Source organism: Schistocerca americana, chromosome 4, assembly GCF_021461395.2.
Source record: "Schistocerca americana isolate TAMUIC-IGC-003095 chromosome 4, iqSchAmer2.1, whole genome shotgun sequence".
NCBI lineage: Eukaryota > Metazoa > Arthropoda > Insecta > Orthoptera > Acrididae > Schistocerca > Schistocerca americana.
Window position 1 is genome coordinate 710,807,000 of NC_060122.1, and position 22,345 is coordinate 710,829,344.

Below are 22,345 nucleotides of genomic sequence, written 5' to 3' on the forward strand. Positions count from 1 at the left end.
AGAGAAGCTAAGCTTCCACATATAATGTTGATCTATTTCGCGTGTATTGCACTTTAAGATACACACACAAATGTGCCAGTAAAATTTTTAATAACGACGCAAATGTCTCATCTTCTGGGGTCGAAATACCTCTAAATGGTCATCCTCAAAGAGTTGATTTTTAAATGAGAGTCAAACTCTTTGTGATTTAAGAAATTCATCGTACATTCACCCACATAATTCATCTTGCGTAAAAGGATGTTTCCTTTGACTGTAACGCTTTTCAAACCACCATTCGCAATATTTTCCCGCGACCTGTTAGAAATAGATTCGTTTCAGCAGTTGCAAGAAAGCACCAGATAACTGGCATCACCATGCTTGCGCAGCTACGATGACGCAGGAAGCCCACACGTTCGTACACGTAACACATTAAAAGATCTTACATTATGTCATAAAAGAAACAAGACATCAAAGGATACTTCAAGAGTGTTGGGATTTCGCGAACCATACTAAAGTGCATAATTCGGCTTAAAATGCACATCCATATGTAAATTTTCTTGGAGTACCAGTACTCATGTTTGGTTCTTTATTACAGCATAATGCCATACGTGCACTTGAAATGCAGCGAACAGTTGAAACTAGCCAATAGTGTGAAATTAAACACTTTGTTTCAAATAAATTGACTGCCTCAGTAGAAAGGATTAATAAAAGCCAAATCTCTTTAGCAAACCAGCAAAAATAACTTCATTGTTCTGTAAGGCGATTAATGCTTGACTGTCAAAGGTGGAAATAAAATCTGAAACTATTAACATATTTTAGCCTGGCGTAATTATGCAAACGTATTTTAATTCATTTGATAGCTCCCGGCCATAAAAATCCGTTTTGTTATCATTTAATATGAGAGCAATAAACGAAGAGGAAACAACAAAATCACTGAACGTAAACACAGGTCACATGGAGACCCACCTCCCCACCACAACTCGGATTGCTCTGTGCATCAGCCCCGGATCTACAATATTTCCGAACCGGGGCAATATTAAGTAGTGGCGCCCAGCCACACTTCTGTAACCAGAAGCGAGAATTCCCAGGTTTTTCCTGGTTTTCTCCCGGATGGAAAAATTCCCGAGTTTTTCCCGGATCTCCCAGTTGTCCCGGTTCATGTACACCCTGAATTAAAGCACACACACCAATTATTTCAATCTTTATTTCCCTCCTTTTTTTTTTAACTACATATATTACAAATAGGTCTTTCTGCCAATTTAGAAACAGTCACCATGATGCCTCTGTCGTTCCACACCATGTCATTATTATTGATTTCACAAGATGTAAAATTTAAAATCTAATGACTATTTCTGCTTTAACTCAGTTTGCATAACTTATTTCTTCCACTTGTATGAACTTTTTCAGTCTCATTGACAAATGTTAGGTTGTCATTCTACTGACTGCCATTACTTCTGAGGCACAGCAGAACAAATCAACACTGCATCAACATTAAGAATGTATATCAATAAGATGTTTCCTCCATCAAGATAACATTCTAAAATGATTAAGGCAATTTGGCAGTTTGTAAGTAACTCAGTTTCCTCAAAGTTTTTGGGTCATACAAACTGTTGGACATTCCTTAGTAATGATACATAAAATATACAGAAATGATTCACTAGTGCTGTTGAGTCCAAGCTTATCTGTCTCCATGAACCCAGTAGTTAATCTATAGATCAGGCTCCATCCATTCAGTTGAAATTTCCACAAATGGATAGTTCATAAGTAACATAATATAGGCAGTTTTATCATACAAGACTTTTTTATGTGAATATTAACTATCAATTTAAGAGCTGGAAAAATGAAAATGGTTAGCAAAATGTACAAAAACAGACATCAACATCAAGAAAACTTAAGCATCAAAAAGGGCATACATGAAAAGCTAACAATTAAAAAAGAGGGAGAAAAATTCTGAAAGTTCTTTAGTAACAGATTCACACCTATAAATAAAAATGAAAACAAACAAACAAACACACACACACACACACACACACACACACACACACACACACACAAAATTACTGTGATCTGCGCTGACATTAACACAGTAATTATATAGCCTCATACTAGAACATAACATACCGGTTCACCATAACGAGTGGAGTTTAAATCTTCAGCTCTCAGTGCTTCATCGATCCAATTTTTGGCCATTTCAAGCAGTTCATCACCACGGTTCCAAGAGCAGAGCAGTGATACCAATTTCAACACTTCCTCATCTGAACTATCAGCTGATAAAGCCTTCAACTGAGACAAACAGGTGCTGTCCAAGTGAAAGACAGGACGAATTGACTTCCTGACAGATTGTGGCATCAAACTGCACAGGTACAAGACTGAGTCATATGTGCGAGTTCCCTAAACATGGAAGAGATAATTAGTTTTAGTCATTCTCAACAATAATAAAAATTAAAACAGAAACATAGTTTCTATTTGTATGACAATGAAGCACAAACAAATGGCACTACGGTGGCAACCTCATTTACATTCAATTACAGTTTTTCTCACTCCACGCATTTATTTATTTATTTGTAATACTACATGTATGTATTTTGTGTGTGTGTGTGTGTGTGTGTGTGTGTGTGTGTGTGTGTGTGTGCGCGCGCGCGCTTGCGCGCGCATGTGGTATGATGATGAGAGTAGGGAGAGGGTGAAACACAGTGCTGGTACACAGCCTACTTCTCGCAAATAGCACCAAAGTGGCTGCCAAGCTTAACGTCCCCATCCAACATATGGATCATGTCAACAATGTCATATGCCCTCTCTTCATCAGACACTGCAAAGAGGTTTGGTATTTAAACCAGGTCACTGGCGCAAAGTCTGGCAGTCAGGAACATTACAACACCACCTCTCCTCCCCTCGCTGGCAAAATACCGGCACTGACAATTTTTTCCACCACTAGGATTCAAACCAGTTTATCTCCGGGCTGAACACCACTGCACAAGTGTGTAGTGGCGACCCTGGTCACGGTCTCACTGGTTGTATTATTATGACCCACCTTCCATTTTGGAGATCAAAATAACTCCCACATTTTGAAAGTGTGATATATGTATAACAGAGTTAAAAAAGATAAGCTTGGCAAATAATATGTATGCTGCCATATTGGCCTACATTTTTTCATACAGGACCATATAACACGCTATTAGCTACATAAGTAAACACACAAAGCCTCTTCATCAATTAAATAGTGGATATATGCACAATGAGATCACAAAACTCTTCAGATTCCAATAAATGTTCCTATTACGAATGATACATATAACTAAGTTTATTTTTTTAAAGTTTTTCCAAGTTTTCACTACTTCACGTAATTTAAAATACAGGTAACAATAAACAGACACACTGTAAAAAACACGTGCTTCATGTGTCCTTCCAAGTAGTTGTTTCCATTTTATCTATACACACACTATCACTCTATTGTGACAAAAAAACCTCAGAGATAACATAGGGGTGTCACAAGAGTGATCTCAGTACTTGTACAATTTTTTCCTCATTACTCTGTTGCAGTCCAGAGAAACCAGCTGTGGCCGTTCAGATACAAATTTCGGAGTGATTACTGATGTGCTGATGTCAACTGACAGTCAAAAGTTAATAGATAAAAGTAAAAGTGACTGACAGAATACTTACGAGAAGCAAGTCTGTTGCACAGATAAATGTATGAAGGGGGAGGGGGGGAAGGAGGAGGAGGAGGAGGAGGAGGAGGAGGAAGGGGGGGAAGGAGGAGGAGGAGGAGGAGGAGGAGGAAGAAATGAAGGAGGGGACACAACATAAAACAGAAATCACACAGAACTACAAAACAGCAACCAGTATGAGCATATTATTAATATTTACTGCAACATATTGCAAATGATATTATAGAAAATTTAGTTGCAAAATGTGACCAACAATTGGTGTTATCTACAACATAAATGACGTTCTTAATTCTTCCAGCCACTGGAAAAAAACTGTCAATTCAGCTGTAAAGTAACTATCTCCTTCGCATGTCATCCACAGCTATCACTCAAATTTAAAACTGTAAATGAGAAGCTGTCTTTCAAAATGCTGGTGGTGTTTTGATTCCTCCCAACAAGATTTCATGATTTGGGATAACAAACATTTTGTGACACTTCAGAAATTAATTAAAAGAAACAAACATCAACACACCTTGAAATAACGAAGAAAATCTGGGATGCACATCTTACACATAGTATACATCTTCTGCCACTGCTCCTTGTATTCAGCCTCCTGTTTTCTATGATCATGTATTGTAAGTAAGGTGGACACTATATCAATGAAAATTTCAGTAACCAATGGGTTTTCAAGAGATGTTTTGAAGTAGAGCTCTGTTTCTCCATCTGCAGCTTCAGTATTCAATGGTCCACTTGTTTCTGGAAATAATATATGAAGTATATGACAACAGGCTTCCTACTTAAAAACACTGTATATGATTGGCTTCTTGAAAAGTAATAGAACTTCATTTAATAACATGTCTTTTCAATTTTTGTTTTTTCATTTAAGGTAAATTTTGTTAAACAGCGTTACTCTACTTTGTGTACCTCCACCTTATTTGTTTGTTTGTTTGTGTGTGTGTGTGTGTGTGTGTGTGTGTGTCACGATGTAACATAAATAAACTTCTCATCGTTTTTATATTTATTTAACAATGTATTGGCTTCAAGCCAGTATACTCGAGAGTTGCTTGTTTACCTCTTGCATAGGTACATTGCTGTTACTTTTTCTCACAGAATTATTACCTGAGGCATTACTTTTTGGGTATATGCCTACCATTCAGTCTCTAGAGTCAAACAACTGTACAGGTTCTAGTCAACAAGTGTAGAACACTTTTGTCTCGACTGTTGTTGTTGTGGTCTTCAGTCCTGAGACTGGTTTGATGCAGCTCTCCACGCTACTCTATCCTGTGCAAGCTTCTTCATCTCCCAGTACTTACTGCAACCTACATCCTTCTGAATCTGCTTAGTGCATTCATCTCTTGGTCTCCCTCTACGATTTTTACCCTCCAAGCTGTCCTCCAATACTAAATTGGTGATCCCTTGATGCCTCAGAATATGTCCTACCAACCAATCATTTCTTCTAGTCAAGTTGTGCCACAAACTTCTCTTCTCCCCAATCCTATTCAATACCTCCTCATTAGTTATGTGATCTACCCACCTAATCTTCAACATTCTTCTGTAGCACCACATTTCGAAAGCTTCTATTCTCTTCTTGTCCAAACTATTTATTGTCCATGTTTCACTTCCATACATGGCTACACTCCATACAAATACTTTCAGAAACAATTTCCTGACACTTAAATCAATACTCGATGTTAACAAATTTCTCTTCTTCAGAAACGCTTTCCGTGCCATTGCCAGTCTACATTTTATATCCTCTCTACTTCGACCATCATCAGTTATTTTGCTCCCCAAATAGCAAAACTCCTTTACTACTTTAAGTGTGTCATTTCCTAATCTAATTCCCTCAGCATCACCCAACTTAATCTGACTACATTCCATTATCCTTGTTTTGCTTTTGTTGATGTTCATCTTATATCCTCCTTTCAAGACACTATCCATTCGGTTCAACTGCCCTTGCAAGTCCTTTGCTGTCTCCGTCAGAATTACAATGTCATCGGCAAACCTCGAAGTCTTTATTTCTTCTACACGGATTTTAATACCTACTCCGAATTTTTCTTTTGTTTCCTTCACTGCTTACTCAATATACAGATTGAATAACATTGGGGAGAGGCTACAACCCTGTCTCACTCTCTTCCCAACCACTGCTTCCCTTTCATGCCCCTCGAGTCTTATAACTGCCATCTGGTTTCTGTACAAATTGTAAATAGCCTTTCGCTCCCTGTATTTTACCCCTGCCACCTTCTGAATTTGAAAGAGAGTATTCCAGTCAATATTGTCAAAAGCTTTCTCTAAGTCTACAATGCTAGAAACGTAGGTTTGCCTTTCCTTAATCTAGCTTCTAAGATAAGTCGTAGGGTCAGTATTGCCTCACATGTTCCAATATTTCTACGGAATCCAAACTGATCTTTCCCGAGGTCGGTTTCTACTAGTTTTTCCATTCGTCTGTAAAGAATTCACGTTAATATTTTGCAGCTCTGACTTATTAAACTGATAGTTCGATAATTTTCACATCTGTCAACACCTGCTTTCTTTGGGATTGGAATTATTATATTCTTCTTGAAGTCTGAGGATATTTCACCTCTGTCATACATCTTGCTCACCAGATGGTAGAGTTTTGTCAGGACTAGCTCTCCCAAGGCTGTCAGTAGTTCTAATGGAATGTTGTCTACTCCCGGGGCCTTGTTTCGACTCAGGTCTTTCAGTGCTCTGTCAAACTCTTCATTCCATTTCATCTCCATCTACATCCTCTTCCATTTCCATAATATTGTCCTCAAGTACATCGCCCTTGTATAGACCCTCTATATCCATCTTTCTGCTATCAATGGATTAATCTGACCATAGTATAAACTGTACCTTCCATGGGTCCATCTAACCTTACCTCTCTCTCCTACCTACATTATATGGTGCAGGTCATTACTCCCACAGATTCACCAGACCAAAATATACATCATTCCTCCTATGGATCTGCCGACCCTTTTCCTCTCCTACACTTCATGCACTATTTGGGTCTGCCTCATCTTAGCTTCATCAGTTCCTACAGCAATTTTACTATCTTTCCTCACTCTAAATGATCAGTTTCTCCCGTAATTAATTTCTACTGACATTACCTGATTGCTCTCTATCTAAATATCTTACTTATCTCTGGCACACCTCCCATGAGACCCACATTCACAACTTGTTGTCCCAAACTATATTCATAGTGCCCCTGCCCATTATACTCATTACTCGCAGCTTTGCTGTCGATTCCCATAAGAGTTCGGGCACCGTTTGTGCATCCGCACAGAATAAGATGTTCAAATGGCCGGTGAGCCTTATATATATATATGTGTCTGTATATGTGTGGATGGATATGTGTGTGTGTGCGAGTGTATACCCGTCCTTTTTTCCCCCTAAGGTAAGTCTTTCCGCTCCCAGGATTGGAATGACTCCTTACCCTCTCCCTTAAAACCCACTTCCTTTCGTCTTTCCCTCTCCTTCCCTCTTTCCTGATGAGGCAACAGTTTGTTGCGAAAGCTTGAATTTTTTGTGTGTATGTTTGTGCTTGTTTGTGTGTCTGTCGACCTGCCAGCACTTTCATTTGGTAAGTCACATCATCTTTGTTTTTATATATATATATATATATATATATATATATATATATATATATATATATATATATATATATATATATATAAAATAGAGGGAAACATTCCACGTAGGAAAAATACATCCAAAAACAAAGATGATGTGACTTACCAAATGAAAGTGCTGGCAGGTCGACAGACACACAAACGAACACAAACATACACACAAAATTCAAGCTTTCGCAACAAACTGTTGCCTCATCAGGAAAGATTTAGCGGCTAAAATGATCAGTGATGTGCGAAAAACGGAAGTGGAAATAAAGTGAAAGTTATTAGAACTAGCCGAAATGGTTGTTTAATACGTGAAATATGTCTGCTTGTGTCTGTATATGTGTGGATGGATATGTGTGTGTGTGCGAGTGTATACCCGTCCTTTTTCCCCCTAAGGTAAGTCTTTCCGCTCCCGGGATTGGAATGACTCCTCATCCTCTCAAACCCAGAACCTCCCACAGAAGAAACACAAAAGTGCCCCACTCGTGACAGGATACTTTCCGGGACTGGATCAGACTCTGAATGTGGCTCTCCAGCAGGGATATGTCTTCCTCACATCTTGCCCTGAAATGAGATCCATCCTTCATGAAATCCTCCCCACTCCATCAAGAGTGTCTTTCCGCCGACCACCTAACCTTCGTAACCTCTTAGTTCATCCCTATGAAATCCCCAAACCACCTTCCCTACCCTCTCGCTCCTACCCTTGTAACCACCCCCGGTGTAAAACCTGTCCCATGCACCCTCCCACCACCACCTACTCCAGTCCTGTAACCCGGAAGGTGTACACGATCAAAGGCAGAGCCACGTGTGAAAGCACCCACGTGATTTACCAACAGACCTGCCTACACTGTGAAGCATTCTATGTGGGAATGATTATATTTCCAGCAACAAACTGTCCATTCGCATGAATATATATATATATATATATATATATATATATATATATATAAAAAAAAAACAAAGATGATGTGACTTACCAAATGAAAGTGCTGGCAGGTCGACAGACACACAAACATACACACAAAATTCAAGCTTTCGCAACAAACCGTTGCCTCATCAGGAAAGAGGGAAGGAGAGGGAAAGTCGAAAGGATGTGGGTTTTAAGGGAGAGGGTAAGGAGTCATTCCAATCCCGGGAGTGGAAAGACTTACCTTAGGGGGAAAAAAGGACGGGTATACACTCGCACACACACACACACACACACACACACACACACACACACACACACACACATATCTCCATCCACATATGTCTGTATATGTGTGGATGGATATGTGTGTGAGTGTGCGAGTGTATACCCGTCCTTTTTTCCCCCTAAGGTAAGTCTTTCCGCTCCCGGGATTGGAATGACTCCTTACCCTCTCCCTTAAAACCCACATCCTTCCGTCTTTCCCTCTCCTTCCCTCTTTCCTGATGAGGCAACAGTTTGTTGCAAAAGCTTGAATTTTGTGTGTATGTTTGTGTTTGTTTGTGTGTCTGTCGACCTGCTAGCACTTTCATTTGGTAAGTCACATCATCTTTGTTTTTAGATATATTTTTATATTTTTCCTACGTTGAATGTTTCCCTCTATTATATATATATGAATGTTTCCCTCTATTATATATATATATGAATGTTTCCCTCTATTATATATATATATATATATATATATATATATATATATATATATATATATATATATATATATACACACACACACACACACACACACACACGCCGTGTGTGTGATGTGCGCCTGCTTGTGTGAATGAACGTGTATGTTCTTCACTTGTGTGGCTATAGTGTCCGTAGTTGCTTTACAATTCTTTAGGGTATTTTTGTTCTTCACTGCAAGTACAAAAACGTAGCAAAAGTTGCCACACAGGCCGCTAAAATTGCCTGGCTGAAACACAAAATTAATTCTCTATATGCAAAGAAACAGACATTAAACCAAGAATTATATGAAATTCACCTTCAGCTAGCACAAAAATTAAATAATTCGGCTATTTTTGCTACCATTGTGGAAAATGTCAAAAGCTGTATGCAGAGCCACAAACAAAATGCAACTAAAGCATAAAAAGGAAATTGAAAATCTCAAATTGCACCACACAAAACCCCATAACAACAAATACATTAACACACATCATTTCTATCCTAGGGTGGTCAATCTTACAGATACAACACTAGATGAAAATGAAAAACCGCTCTTAGAAAAAGGTCTAAAACACAATGTTGAGTCACCAGCAAATGAACAACGGATAGAAGATCTCATTATGGAATCTGAACATATTCTCACTATAGAAGAAAAAATGAAAACAGTAGTGTAAACACAGGGCTAACTATGGAGTTAATAAAAGAAGAAACTAAAATCATAGCCGCACAGATTAAAAAAGAAAACAATAAATTCAAAAATAATTGGGATGAAACAAAACTTAAAAATCTAAAGAAAAAACTGCAAGCAGAAAAGTCATTATAACAAAAGCTGATGAAAATCATAGTGTTGTCCTCATGAAAACAAAGGAATACATAGAAAAAACAGAAGAATTCATCCGCAAAAACAACATAAAAAACTTAAAATGAAACCCAACAAACAGATTTCAAACACATGTTAAAAACACACTCAAAAACATAAGAGTACACATTTACATAGAGAGAGAAACAGAGATTTGTACAAAAAAACGTCAGGCTCCCAACATGAGATGTCAACCAAAGGTCCATAAAGAAAATTATCCAGTCCATCCAATACTAAATTTCAGAGCAGCTCCTACATACCTACTACAAAAACAAATGCAGTCACAGCTCACCCAGTATTATAAACTAGAAAATGATAGGACAATCAGAATCACCTCTCAACTGGTAGAACATATAATAGACACTAAAATCCCTAGCACAGCAACACTGCTCTTCTTTGATGTAGAAAGTATGTACGGTTGCATCCCCATTAATGTAACGATAAAAATAATTGAGGAAACCTGAAGACACACAACCAACTATCTAATGAACACACAGATGAAACAATAAAATTACTACAGTTAATAATGCAACAAAATTATTTTGAATTCAATCAAGAATACTACATACTTGACCAATGGGTTCACCTATTTCAGGAACATTAGCCAAAATTTTCATGAATCATGTAGAAAAATTAATATTTGAAGACATAATAACAAAGAAAAGCTACACCGTCTACAGGTACAGGTACAGATACATGGACGACATAACACACATGGAAGAACTTAAAAAAAAGAATACAGCAACGACACAAAGACATAAATACTGTACACAAAAACAAAGTTCACAACTGAAGAAGAACAGCAAGAAAACTCACTCAACTTTCTAGTCATAACCATAAGGAAAGACAATAATAAACACACATTTGATATATACAGAAAACCAACAAAAAGTGACATTATCTTAAATGCAACCTCAAACCACCCACAGAACCACAGAGAAGAAGCAATCAGGTACATGTTAAACAGGCTGAACAGGATCCCCCTAAACACTTCTGATTATCAGAAAGAGCCAGCCATTGTAAAACAAATAGCATTAAAAAATGGACACAAAGAAACAATGGTAGATAAAAAACTAAATAAAAAAATAAAGACACAAATAGGGGGGAAAAAACAACAAAACTACACAAGCTCATACAAATTGCACTACAATAAAAAAAATGGCATACAAGGACCTACCACAACAAATAGGTAACATGTTCAAAAAAACAAGGCATAAACATTGCTTACAAAACAAACAACTCAATACAGAAGCACATCCCAAAACCGAAATCAAAACCAGACAGATACCAACAATCTGGTATCTTTCAGCTCAGTTTCAGAGATTGTGGAAAGCTATACACTGGAATGACTGGCTGGACATTCGACACAAGATATAAAAACACATCAGAGCATTAAATACAGCACAAAACATTCAACATTTGCAGATCATCTAAAACAAGAACACCATAGGCCAAGCAATATTGAAACAGATGTGAATATCATAAAATCAGTAAAGACAGACACCTCCCTTGCCAAGTAAATTTCTGCATACAAAAAGCATTAACACAAAATAAATAGTTGTTCAATGACCAAATAAATATTGGAAACCAGACTCTATATAAAATAATTGATGAAATTACATGAAAAACAGAAGAGCCTTTTCCACTCTTCACCCCCTCCGACAACCGACAACCCCCCCCCCCCCCCCCCCCCCCAAGAAGGAAAAAAAAATATCACAATTCAATTTCCTTTCACTTCTTGACCCACATCTTCTCCTGTAACTCACACTCCATCACACTGCTATACACTTATGTCCATTCATCATGGTTTCTCCCTCCCCTATACTGTGGAAGAAGGGGGGGGCGGGGGGGGGGGGGGGGGGGGGGGGGGGGTTGGAGGGAATCCTCAATCACTATCCCTACTCTTTACACAGTATTTAAATATACAGAAACATAATCAAACAGAATTACACAGATACAATAATAAATAAATACAAAAGGTTGTAGGTCAAAGACAAAGTAGTGAAAAGGTTATGTTAGCAACACTACAAAACATAAACCACAACAAATACTTAGAACTATGAAAACAAATGGAATACAGTGGTGTGCATAAAGGTGTGTTGTGAAAAACATAATAATTGCATAGTGCTGCAGAGCAAAAGCAAGATATCAAGCGAAAATCACTGAAAGTACAAAACAACATATTCTTAACGAACTGTTCCTCGATCTAAAAGCAAATCAAAATGTAAATAATTTAATTACAGGCCACTGATGATGCTTCATCCCAATAAAGCAAAATGCATCTGGTGAAAAAAATCACGCATTTTTGTAGTTGCAATGGAAATGAAGTCCCATGCTTCTTTGACAGAGCGTAGGAGAACGATGCGGGTCTGTACTAGGCAAGGTCCTAATGGAGGTGGTTTGCCGATGCCTTCCTCCAACCGTAATGGGGATGAATGATGATGATGATGATGATGATGATGATGATGATGAATAAGACACAAAAACTCTCAGTCATCTTGGGGTAGGTGAAAATCCCTGACCCCACTAGGAATCAAACCCGGGAACCCGAGAAAGCTACCGCGAGACCACGAGCTGCGGACATAGTAGTTGCAACGACAGAACAAAAATACCCTCAAGAATGTGTATGTGTGTTCATTTTCTGATGAAGGCTGTGGCTGAAAGCTAACGTGCACATGTCTTTCAATTGTGCCTGTCTGCAACTTAAAGTATCATCTTTACAGTAAGTAGCAATCTATCTTTTCCTTATATTGTTAATATTTCAAACAAATGTTTTATTTGTTATTGACAAATAATGAATAATAATTTTTATGTACATTCGTTATTCGTCATTTGAATGAATTTTGCCCAACTCTGGCAACGTGTATAAGCTACTACACGGATCTGTCATTATACTATAGACTTTCAAAACATTACCAGCATAAATTCTGTATGTAATAAATTAGCCTCTTCTCCATCACTGTTGTTTATACATCATTTCCTAGCAAGTAGTCTGAGATCTTGCCCCTGCACAAAAAAAGAGCCTTTGCACTTTGATATTACTGATCTGTAAACAACTTTTGTTCTTCTACACTATATCATTCAATTAATGAACCTGGGCTGACACCCAAGATACAGTATCCACCTTGTACTTAAAGTGCACTGCACAATGCCTCCACTGAAGAGCAATGTGAAACCACTTTTCCTTATTTTGTACATGAAAATTCTCTGTTGTCTATATCTCTAGTCTTCCACAGTCATCTCAAGATATTTTGTTTCAAAACCATGGTTGGCAGCCCTCTTCTGAAGAGAATTCATTAGGTGGTCATGCGAGGTTTCGCCCTCTACTGTTGATGAAATCCTGGAAACTGTTACCAGTGGTACACTACTTCACAGTTTGTCACAGGTACATCTAGTTTTACAGACAAAATCAACATTATTATAAAAATATATTAGCAACAGCGTCTGGTTTGGAAAAAGGCTTTCTTATCTACAAAGCATCCCGTTATTCAAACTCTTGTTTTCAACAATATTTTCGAGTTTAACCTCTCAAATTAATCTTTTCAAAATCCTGTGTTCCAAAAACTTGCAGACAGAAGATCTGTAAGTCTCTGTCATAAATATAACTCTTGCATGATACTTTTGCAACCCAGATGCCAGACACTACAATTATAATCCAACAGGGAGTACACAGCTACATCATACATGATGAATCTCCACTTCATATCAGTTCCCTTTACTTTCAAAATTAAACACTGAAGAGTGCAGGATGGAAGTGGTATGGACATTGGTACACTTCTGTACACGTTACCAAATGAAAGTCCCCTGCCACATTTTTCTGTCTGTATGTGAAGGCTAATCTTAGAACTACTGTAGGGATTTTGATACAGTTTTCACTAATAAACTGATTCACAAGAAAGGTTTGTGTACATAATTTATTACCACTACAACAGACAAACCTTCCAGCTGTAGATATTTAGTGTTAACTGCATGCAGCTACAGCAGGTCACTAGTGGGATACTAAACATAATGCACAGAATGGAAACAGAGGGCAAAAGACTGATAGTAAGACTGAGGAGTAAGTGACTGAAGAAAATAGAAGAGAGAGCATGAAAAGTGAATGTAACACCAGACAAAAGTTGAGTGAGGGATAATGGGAGGACAAAAGAAAACAAAGAGCCCGGATAGAGATTGGAAAAGTTTAAGTTGATGAAATAAAGTCCCATGAAGCACTGCTTACGCATCAAATTTCATTACAAGCCTCTTTTATTGAAAGTCAGGTATTTGAAACAAACTAATGCCTTTTGAACCTACACTGGGAGCTACTGATGGGGTATTGGGTGCTTGCTTTCTGGTAGCAGCAGTTAAGAGTAAATTTTTATGACTATCGCAGATGTATAATTCTTCCCAGATTTAGCACATGGATCATGATACCTATTGTGTCTCTAATTGTTGGGACACAACTAAACACATTTTACTGACCATTCTCATAAGGACATAGACCTGGATGAAATACTGAAATATTGCAAACTGTTATGCCAAATATGACGTGTTACTACTGTGATATCATTTGTCATAGCCCAGGCAAAATCCGACCTCACATAGACAAGTAACCATTATACACCTGGTTGCTATTAAAATGTAGCCAACCAGTAAGACAGCTAGCTACTTACATTAGAACTCAAGATTGTAACTGACTGATGATGTGACGCAATCACTAAGCAATGTGTCACTGTAGTGGGTATTTCCTGTACTGATGTTGGTCAACACAGTTTTAAGGAGTAGACCGCCACATTTTCCAGCAGTGCATTTAAGGAAAATTTGATGATCTCAGTTCACTTCGTGTATCTAGTTACGGTCTGGTTTTAAGCACTTTTAACTATGGATTGTTACAGAAAGTGATTTTACTTATTTTTGGAGTGTGCTGAAATTCACACTAAACAGTATGACTGATACAGTAAAGATAATATAATACTGTTCCCTGAAGCATTACAAAAGTGAAAGGAAGCACACTGAGGACAATGATATTGTGACAAAAATTAAATTAACAATGAAGATAAATTTTCCTAGTTAATGAGTCTATGAGACACACACATTGTCTTTATCAATAGCTTACATTAAAAAACAAGTAGAAACACACTATGATGATGTATGTATATTTCTTTTTCTGATTTTTTTGAAACACTTGGAAAATTGTGTGGCAAGTCATTACACTAAAAGAGCAACCACACACTTACCCAAACTTGAAACTGGGTCTGGCGAACTGATTCTTCTTTTTTTTGAAGCTGGAGCTTCTTTATTGTCCTTTGAAGTTTTGGGAGTAACAGTGGGCTTATCTTGCTCTGTGCCATTTGACACAGTTAGCTTTCCACTGAACTCTGACTTAACATATCTCAAAATATATGTCATTATAGAAAGTACTAACTGTACGCTGGACTCAAAGCTGAGTACAGATTTTGAATAGAAAAAGAATTTGCGACTTCCAATTGGGCTCAGCACTATCATATTCATTATCCTCTTCAGCGTAACTTCAGGACCTCTCTCGTACGGGTAGAAACTTTCGAACAATAACTTGACAATACGCTGAGCAACTGCTTGTTCATCTACCTGTAGAAATACAAAGGAAAGTTAAAATGGTATAGTATTAATGGAATTTTCTAAGCCAATTGTCTCACTGAACAGCATTTTGTACACTGAATAGCAACTAAATTATGAACAATTTAATATTGTATTCAACCTCCTTGTGCTTTTACAGTAAGATTTGTAACTGGCACCATACTGATGTATTTGTGAAATTTACTGATGAGCCAAAACATAATGGTTATTGCCTACTATGAGACTCAAGACCTCCTGTGAAGTTGCAGGCAAATGGCACTGTGTAAAAAGTATATAAATGGAGCAGAGATGAGTGGGGATTTATTCTAGCAACAATATGAGCCACAAATGGGGAAATCCATGGACATAAGTGACTTTGACAAAGGGTACACTGTCATGGCACCTAACATCTCACGAACGGGAAAGCTAGTTGGTTGTCGGGACGTTAAATCATTAGCATCTCTAAGAAAAGTCACTGAACTGTGGTGTAACATGAGCAGGCATCAAGCTGTTGGACATCCGGATAATCACAGAATGTGGAATTAGGATGTTTGCCCATTCTGTAAAGCAGAAAAGATAGTGATTTGTGGCAGATATGATGAAAGAGTACAATACTGGTGCAGGCAAAAATGCTTTGGAGCACTCCGTTCAGAGCACACTGCCAAATGTGGGACTTCGCATTAGAGGACCTCTACATGTTACCATGCTTCCCAAAGATGTCATCAATCACAGCTGCAATGGGCACAGGATCATCGAGATTAAACTGTGAATCAATGGAACCTGTCACCTGCTCAGATGAATCATATTTCTTTTTACACCAGATCAATAGTTATGTCTGCATATGGCTTCATCCAGGTGAACCGCTGCTCGAAACATGCATCATGACACACCTGCATGTCAGTGGGGGCAGTGTTATGCTTTAGGGGACATTTAGCTGGGCTTCCATGGGACCTGTAGTAGTAATCAAAGACACAGTAACAGCTGTGTATGCTCTCTGTGGAACTGCCAACTGCCTGCATTCCCTCATGCTTGATAACTGCAAGCTATATAACAGTCCGTGTCACATGGTCACAATCATACAGCAGTGGTTTGAGGAGTATGACAGTGAACGCATGCTGACGTATTGGTAAACAAATTTGCCTGATTTGAACACACTTGAGACACTATCAGGCACAGCTCCACACCCACATGCCAACAGCCCATAACTTATGGGAACTGTGTGGCCTGTGAATAGACAATTGGGGTACATACCTCCAGAAACATACTAAAAACTTGTCAAGCCGGTACCATGCAGATCGCTGCTGTCTTGCATTTCAGAGCTGGATTAACATACTATTAAGCAGCTGATCATAATGTTTGAGTTCATCAGGATATATATGCATATATATTATTCCAATTTCAGTACAATGGGTGGATTCAAGGTAAAATATTTCAGGAGCAATACTAAATAAATAGCAACTTCCTCTCGGTATGTTTTAATCAATGATTCCTTCTTCCTGTGCATCTACTTCGAAAAGATTTTCTCTTTAATAGAGAGTTAGATACCTAGTTCATGGTTTTTGCCAAAGTTTTGTGCACATTAGTTTTGGAAGAACTACATTGCAAGTAGATAATGCTACCAACAAACATAGCACACAATTTTATAAACTAGCTGTGTCATTTAGAAGCAATAATTTCTGAATTAGCAAGCACTTTTTAGTGGCACGATATCCTCACTCATTCTTCACTGTCAAGTTTGTTTATTTTATTTTATTCTCTCTCCCCCCCCCCCCCCCCCCCTTGCATGACACCACTTAATCAGGACAGCAGGACAGAGTCTATTCAGCCTTCATTACGCTGGATGACATAGCCCCACTTTCATGTTCCCTGAAATAACACTTTTCCACAGTTTACAATATTTTTTATCAGTCCTTTAAAATTTCCTGTGTTAAAAATATTAATACACAACTGCTCTTGCATCAAAATAAGTACCATCAATCGAGTACCCCTTTCTGCCCCCATCTCCCTAGCTCTGAAGTTGTACATTAATGATCTCTCATCCGTTACACTGCCAGAAGCAGAGTTCGTTTTGTTTGCAGATGACACAAGTATTGCAATAAATAGTACGTCGAGTGTAGTTCTAGAAAGATCTGCTAATGATATTTTCACGGATATTAATAAATGGTTTAAAGCCAACTCATTGACAATAAACTTCGAAAAGACTCAGTATACGCAATTCAGAACCTGTAAGAGGTTTCCACCTAGCATATGCATAAAGTATAAAGAAGAACAGATAGAAGAGGCTGACAGTCTTAAATTCCTGGGATTACAACTTGATAATAAATTCAGTTGGGAGGAGCACACCACAGAACTGCAGAAATGCCTTAACAAATCTGTATTTGCAATTCGAGTGTTAGCAGACATAGGCGACATAAAATGAAAAAGCTTGCATACTTTGCCTACTTTCATTCCATAATGTCATATGGTATAACATTTTGGGGTAACCCTATGAGTCAAACAAAAGTTTTCAGAGTCCAAAAGCGTGTAATACGTATTATTTGTGGAGTAAATTCACGGACGTCCTGTAGAAACCTCTTCAAAGAACTGGGTATACTAAGTACTGCCTCTCAGTATATTTACTCCTTAATGAAATTTGTCCTAAATAATATATCTTTTTTTTCCAACCAACAGCTCAGTTCATACATACAATACCAGGAACAAAAATGATCCGCACAAGGACTTAAAAGCACTTAGTTTAGTTCAAAAAGGGGCCCACTACTCAGGAACTCTCATCTTCAATAATTTGCCAGCAAACATAAAAAATTTAGTTACAAATAAAGATCAGTTTAAAAGGAGCCTGAAAGACTTACTAGTGACCAACTCCTTCTACTCCATTGATGAATTTTTTAATAGAAACAAATGATGTATTGTATATATACTCATACTCTTCTACTCCATTGACAAATTTTTTAATAGAAACAAATGATGTATTTTATATATATTCATACTATTAGTATTGTTGTTTCAGCTTTTTATTTAAAAAAATGACATGTTCCACATCCACGAGGATTTCCTCGGCACGGATCTATGGAACGAAAATCTAATCTAATCTAATCTAATCTAATATATGACAATATCAATGTCTTCTAGCACTGCCAACTTAAAAACATTTAACACTGATTCAGTAGAGTGTGACATCACAGAAGATATTTATGGGTGAACGGCAGTATGCATGCTGTCTTTTGTCCTTAGCCTGTCACAGTTTGAGTTTTTGTGTTTTGCGAGTGGTACTGCGCTGGTGGATGTGCTAGCTATCAGGTGAGATAAGCTGGGTGGCAAAGCAGCTTGTTAGTTAAATACTTTATCTTTTTACTGGACTTAAGAATACCATTTTGTGGTTTTTGGTGATTGAGCTTGAGCACCCACATGAACTTCAATTTTATAAGTGGGACTTGAGATAACTGAGAACTTTCTATTTTCCTGAGGTTAATATTAGGACTCACATGTGATGAACTTGCTTCTAGTTTCCCAGTTATCATTTGGGACAGCGAACTTTAGTTTTATGTCACAATTAACTGTAAGGATCTATGTTGTCAGCCTTTGAGTGCTCGCTTATTAATTTCATGATTAATGCACTGTTAAATTTTGCACAAATGTATTCCATTTACGTTGCTCTGCTTTCTTTCATTTGAATTTGCAACTGTGTAGGCTACCATTCACAAATGTGTGAATCATTCACAATAAACATTTATTGAATTGAAACAAGAATTATTTATTTCTGTTAACATTATTATTCCCACAGGATTTATCTATGCAGTTTATTTCTAAATTTCTTCACCAACCAATCAAACTCTAATGGTCTATGCTTCAGTTCTTTAGGAAATTCAGAAGTTCCTTAATGTTGATTTAATATCGAACCATACGACACTGAAGTGGGTCAACCTAATTATCTATGTTGTGTGTTGCCCATGACGAGAGTGGATTGTAAAACAACCCATGCAATCATAACAGGCTGCACAATGAGCATCAGAGAACAAGAAAGGAAATATCTGCTATCCCTTAATCAACTGATCAGTTTCCAATGAAATCCATTCGCAGTATAGCAACTGGATTTCAAGTACTGTGGACAACAATGCTTGACCACATACAAAGATTCACAACCGATAAGATTTAGACTGATGTTTGTGAATGAATTATCTGACGATGACCTGGAGCAGTGACTAGCATCCTGCTGTGCTTTGATGATCAAGTAATGTGTCTTACTCAAGAGCACTATTTTTCCATGAATTTATGATACATCACAGTTTATACAGGTGGAATGTGATTTTCTGATCTAAACAAGTTCCCCATAATATGTAAGGACTGGAAAGGAATCTGTCTCATGTTATGATGCTTCAAGATAAGAGAACCATGGATAGACCATATGTGATTACAGCAAGGTGGGGCTCCAACAAGCTTTCCTATTCAGGAATGCAAGTTCCTTGATTAATAATTTTGAGGGAACTGGATTAGCCTTGGTTCAGCAACACCTCCAGCCTCACTGAAATGGGCACCATGACACCTGGGCCTTACTATGCCATACAACATATTATGGGGACTGCACAAGTGTTGAGGTAGCCTTTCTAAGCAAAGTCTTGAGGAGCACTGTAAGATGTCAAGGATGACACGAAGAAACATTAACCTCATAAGTAGGTCTGTTGGACACATAGGTTTTATGTGTAAGGACTCTAGTACATAATACTATTCTGACTTACGAGAACAGGAACTTCTCAAACAAACTGTACATAAATGTGATTCTGTTAACAGGAAAACTACTTTGTCAAATATTTTGAAAACATAAGTCAGAAAAGAAAGTGGACGATATTTATTATAGTCTTTCCTATTACTTTTCATATAAAGTGTGCCAGCAGAAGGTGTTGCCTGCACACCGGTTGGCAAATACGTAGTGCAAAGAACGATACTAGGTGTTGGATCGAGCGTGCCTATCACGAGAGAGGCCAGAGACACACACCAACAAGAAACACCCAGCCAATGCCCTCTCAACAGCATGTATTTAGGCCACCACCGCTGACCAGAGGGCTCAGGCACTGACTCACTAACTCATATTCCAGTTGGCATCTGTCAGTTCACATAGCAGGTTACAATAGTAAGAGGACTATTACAGATGAGCTTCTACCATGATCATGTATTCTATTCAAGTAGCAGCTTCTTGTAAATAAAGAACTGCATTAATTCACGAGAGCATTTGTGTTGCAGAAAGACAATACCAGCCACCCATAACAACATCCTCTCCCTTGCTTTTATGGTACAAGGATACTACATAAAGAAGTTTAACAATTGCATATTTTAATCTGTTTACAAGAAAGTTTCTCTTTTAGTGCAGCACTGTGTACATCAATAAGATCATGATTTGTTGTGTTAGAACAACTCTTCAGAATTCTGTTTTTTAATGGCATTTTTTTAAACAATTTTTCTGCTGTATTTAGAAAATGCTTATTAAAAATAGTTGCAATTTATGAATTATCAGTCATGTTATAGTCATTCTGTTCTGTTTTGATCTTGTGCACTGAGTAGTCATCCTAATACATGTGCACCTTCAGGGTGTATACAAGGACAAGGAAAAAAAAATCCTCGATTTCTCCCAGGAGAAAATACACTTCTTCCTGAGTGAAAATAAACATTTTCCCTGGTGAAAATATACTTTCTCTATGTTAAATGGCAGTGTACTTTTCCTCAGCGACAATATACTTTTCTTCCTCTGGGAAAAAACTGGGAAAAATATAGAAATTTTTTAGGACTCCACAAATTTTCCAATGTTCTTCAGTAACAACTCACATGTCCATTTTTCTGAGTTCTTCCCTACACAAAACAGTTTGTATCAATATTTCTGATGGTTCAATTTTGAAAAATGTGGCAATTCCTCCTTTTTCCATACTTAATTTCCATGCAGACCCGGCCAGAGGCTGGAAACTGTCCAAGATGATGATTAAGTTACATGAAGATGGTGCTAGCCTATAATCACACACATTTAACCTTTTTTGCCTTGGTGGCAAATTGGTGTTTGAACAGACACAGCATTTCAACCATCTCTACAGAGTTTCACAAAATACACTTAAGTTCATTTATGTCTCTCAGTATCCTGAGAAACAATCTACTCTTCTGAAAACTGTTAGCTATCCTGTGATTTCATTCTCTTTCCATTTCTTTCATGCAAATCCGTAATAACCTTGCACTGAGCAAAATAATATATTCCTTCTGACTCCTTTATCCAAAGGGATTTGACATTATATGCTGATGTTCCCATTAGCACAGTCAGCATGAAAGCGGGTTAGTCTGTCCTTCACTCCCCATCATAAAGGTACACGCCACTGTTAGTAAATCCCCCATTTCCCAATTGCAGCAACACATTCAGAGACTTTGCTGCCGTCAGTAACAATCAACTCTGTTTACACATGTGACAGTCATTCAGTTCATTTAACGCTAAGTCATTAGCCTACTGTTTCCTGCTCTTCTCACTATGGGCACTTGATTAGTTGCATCAAAAACTTTCCATAAAGTCTTTGGCTAAGTGTAGCACCTGATTTCACTATACTTGCGATGATGTATACTAGGTTGGTGCATAAGTTCGTGGCGTTTTTGTTTTGCATATTGGTATTCAAGCTGCTTTCGTTTTATTTATCAATTGTAATTATTTATTTGTAGTTCACTGATACTATTTGAGTTAGTATACAGTCATTTTGTCATTTGGTGACAGTGAAAGGAAGTGCGGACTCTAGGAAATGGAGTACAAGTGGAGAAATGGGAATATTTCCAATATATTCTTCATTTGAGTTCAATAGGGGGGTGACAGCAGGGGAGGGAGCCAGAAACATTTGTGCCATGTATGGGGATAATGCCATTGGACAGACCACAGCACGAACATGGAGTTCTCATTTTAAGGAGGATCATTTTGACATTAATGGCTCTCAATATTCAAAAATATCTTCAGGGTTTGATAACGATCGTTTAAATGCATTAATCCACAATGATCCACATCAGTATACTCAAGAGCTGGCAAATGTGA

General features: G+C 37.7%; 1 protein-coding gene across 2 annotated transcripts in view; it reads right to left on the reverse strand.

Annotated features, from left to right (window-relative positions):
* The window catches only part of LOC124612601 (condensin-2 complex subunit G2-like), a 287,500-nt gene that overhangs the window by 107,859 nt on the left and 157,296 nt on the right, over positions 1 to 22,345 (reverse strand). For both annotated transcript variants that reach the window (XM_047140891.1, XM_047140890.1), the window contains exons 12-14: positions 14,946 to 15,315; positions 4,156 to 4,379; positions 2,101 to 2,370 (exon numbers count right to left, since the gene is read on the reverse strand). In XM_047140891.1, coding sequence (XP_046996847.1) covers positions 2,101 to 2,370; positions 4,156 to 4,379; positions 14,946 to 15,315 — 864 coding nt within the window. The remainder of the gene's footprint in view (positions 1 to 2,100; positions 2,371 to 4,155; positions 4,380 to 14,945; positions 15,316 to 22,345) is intronic.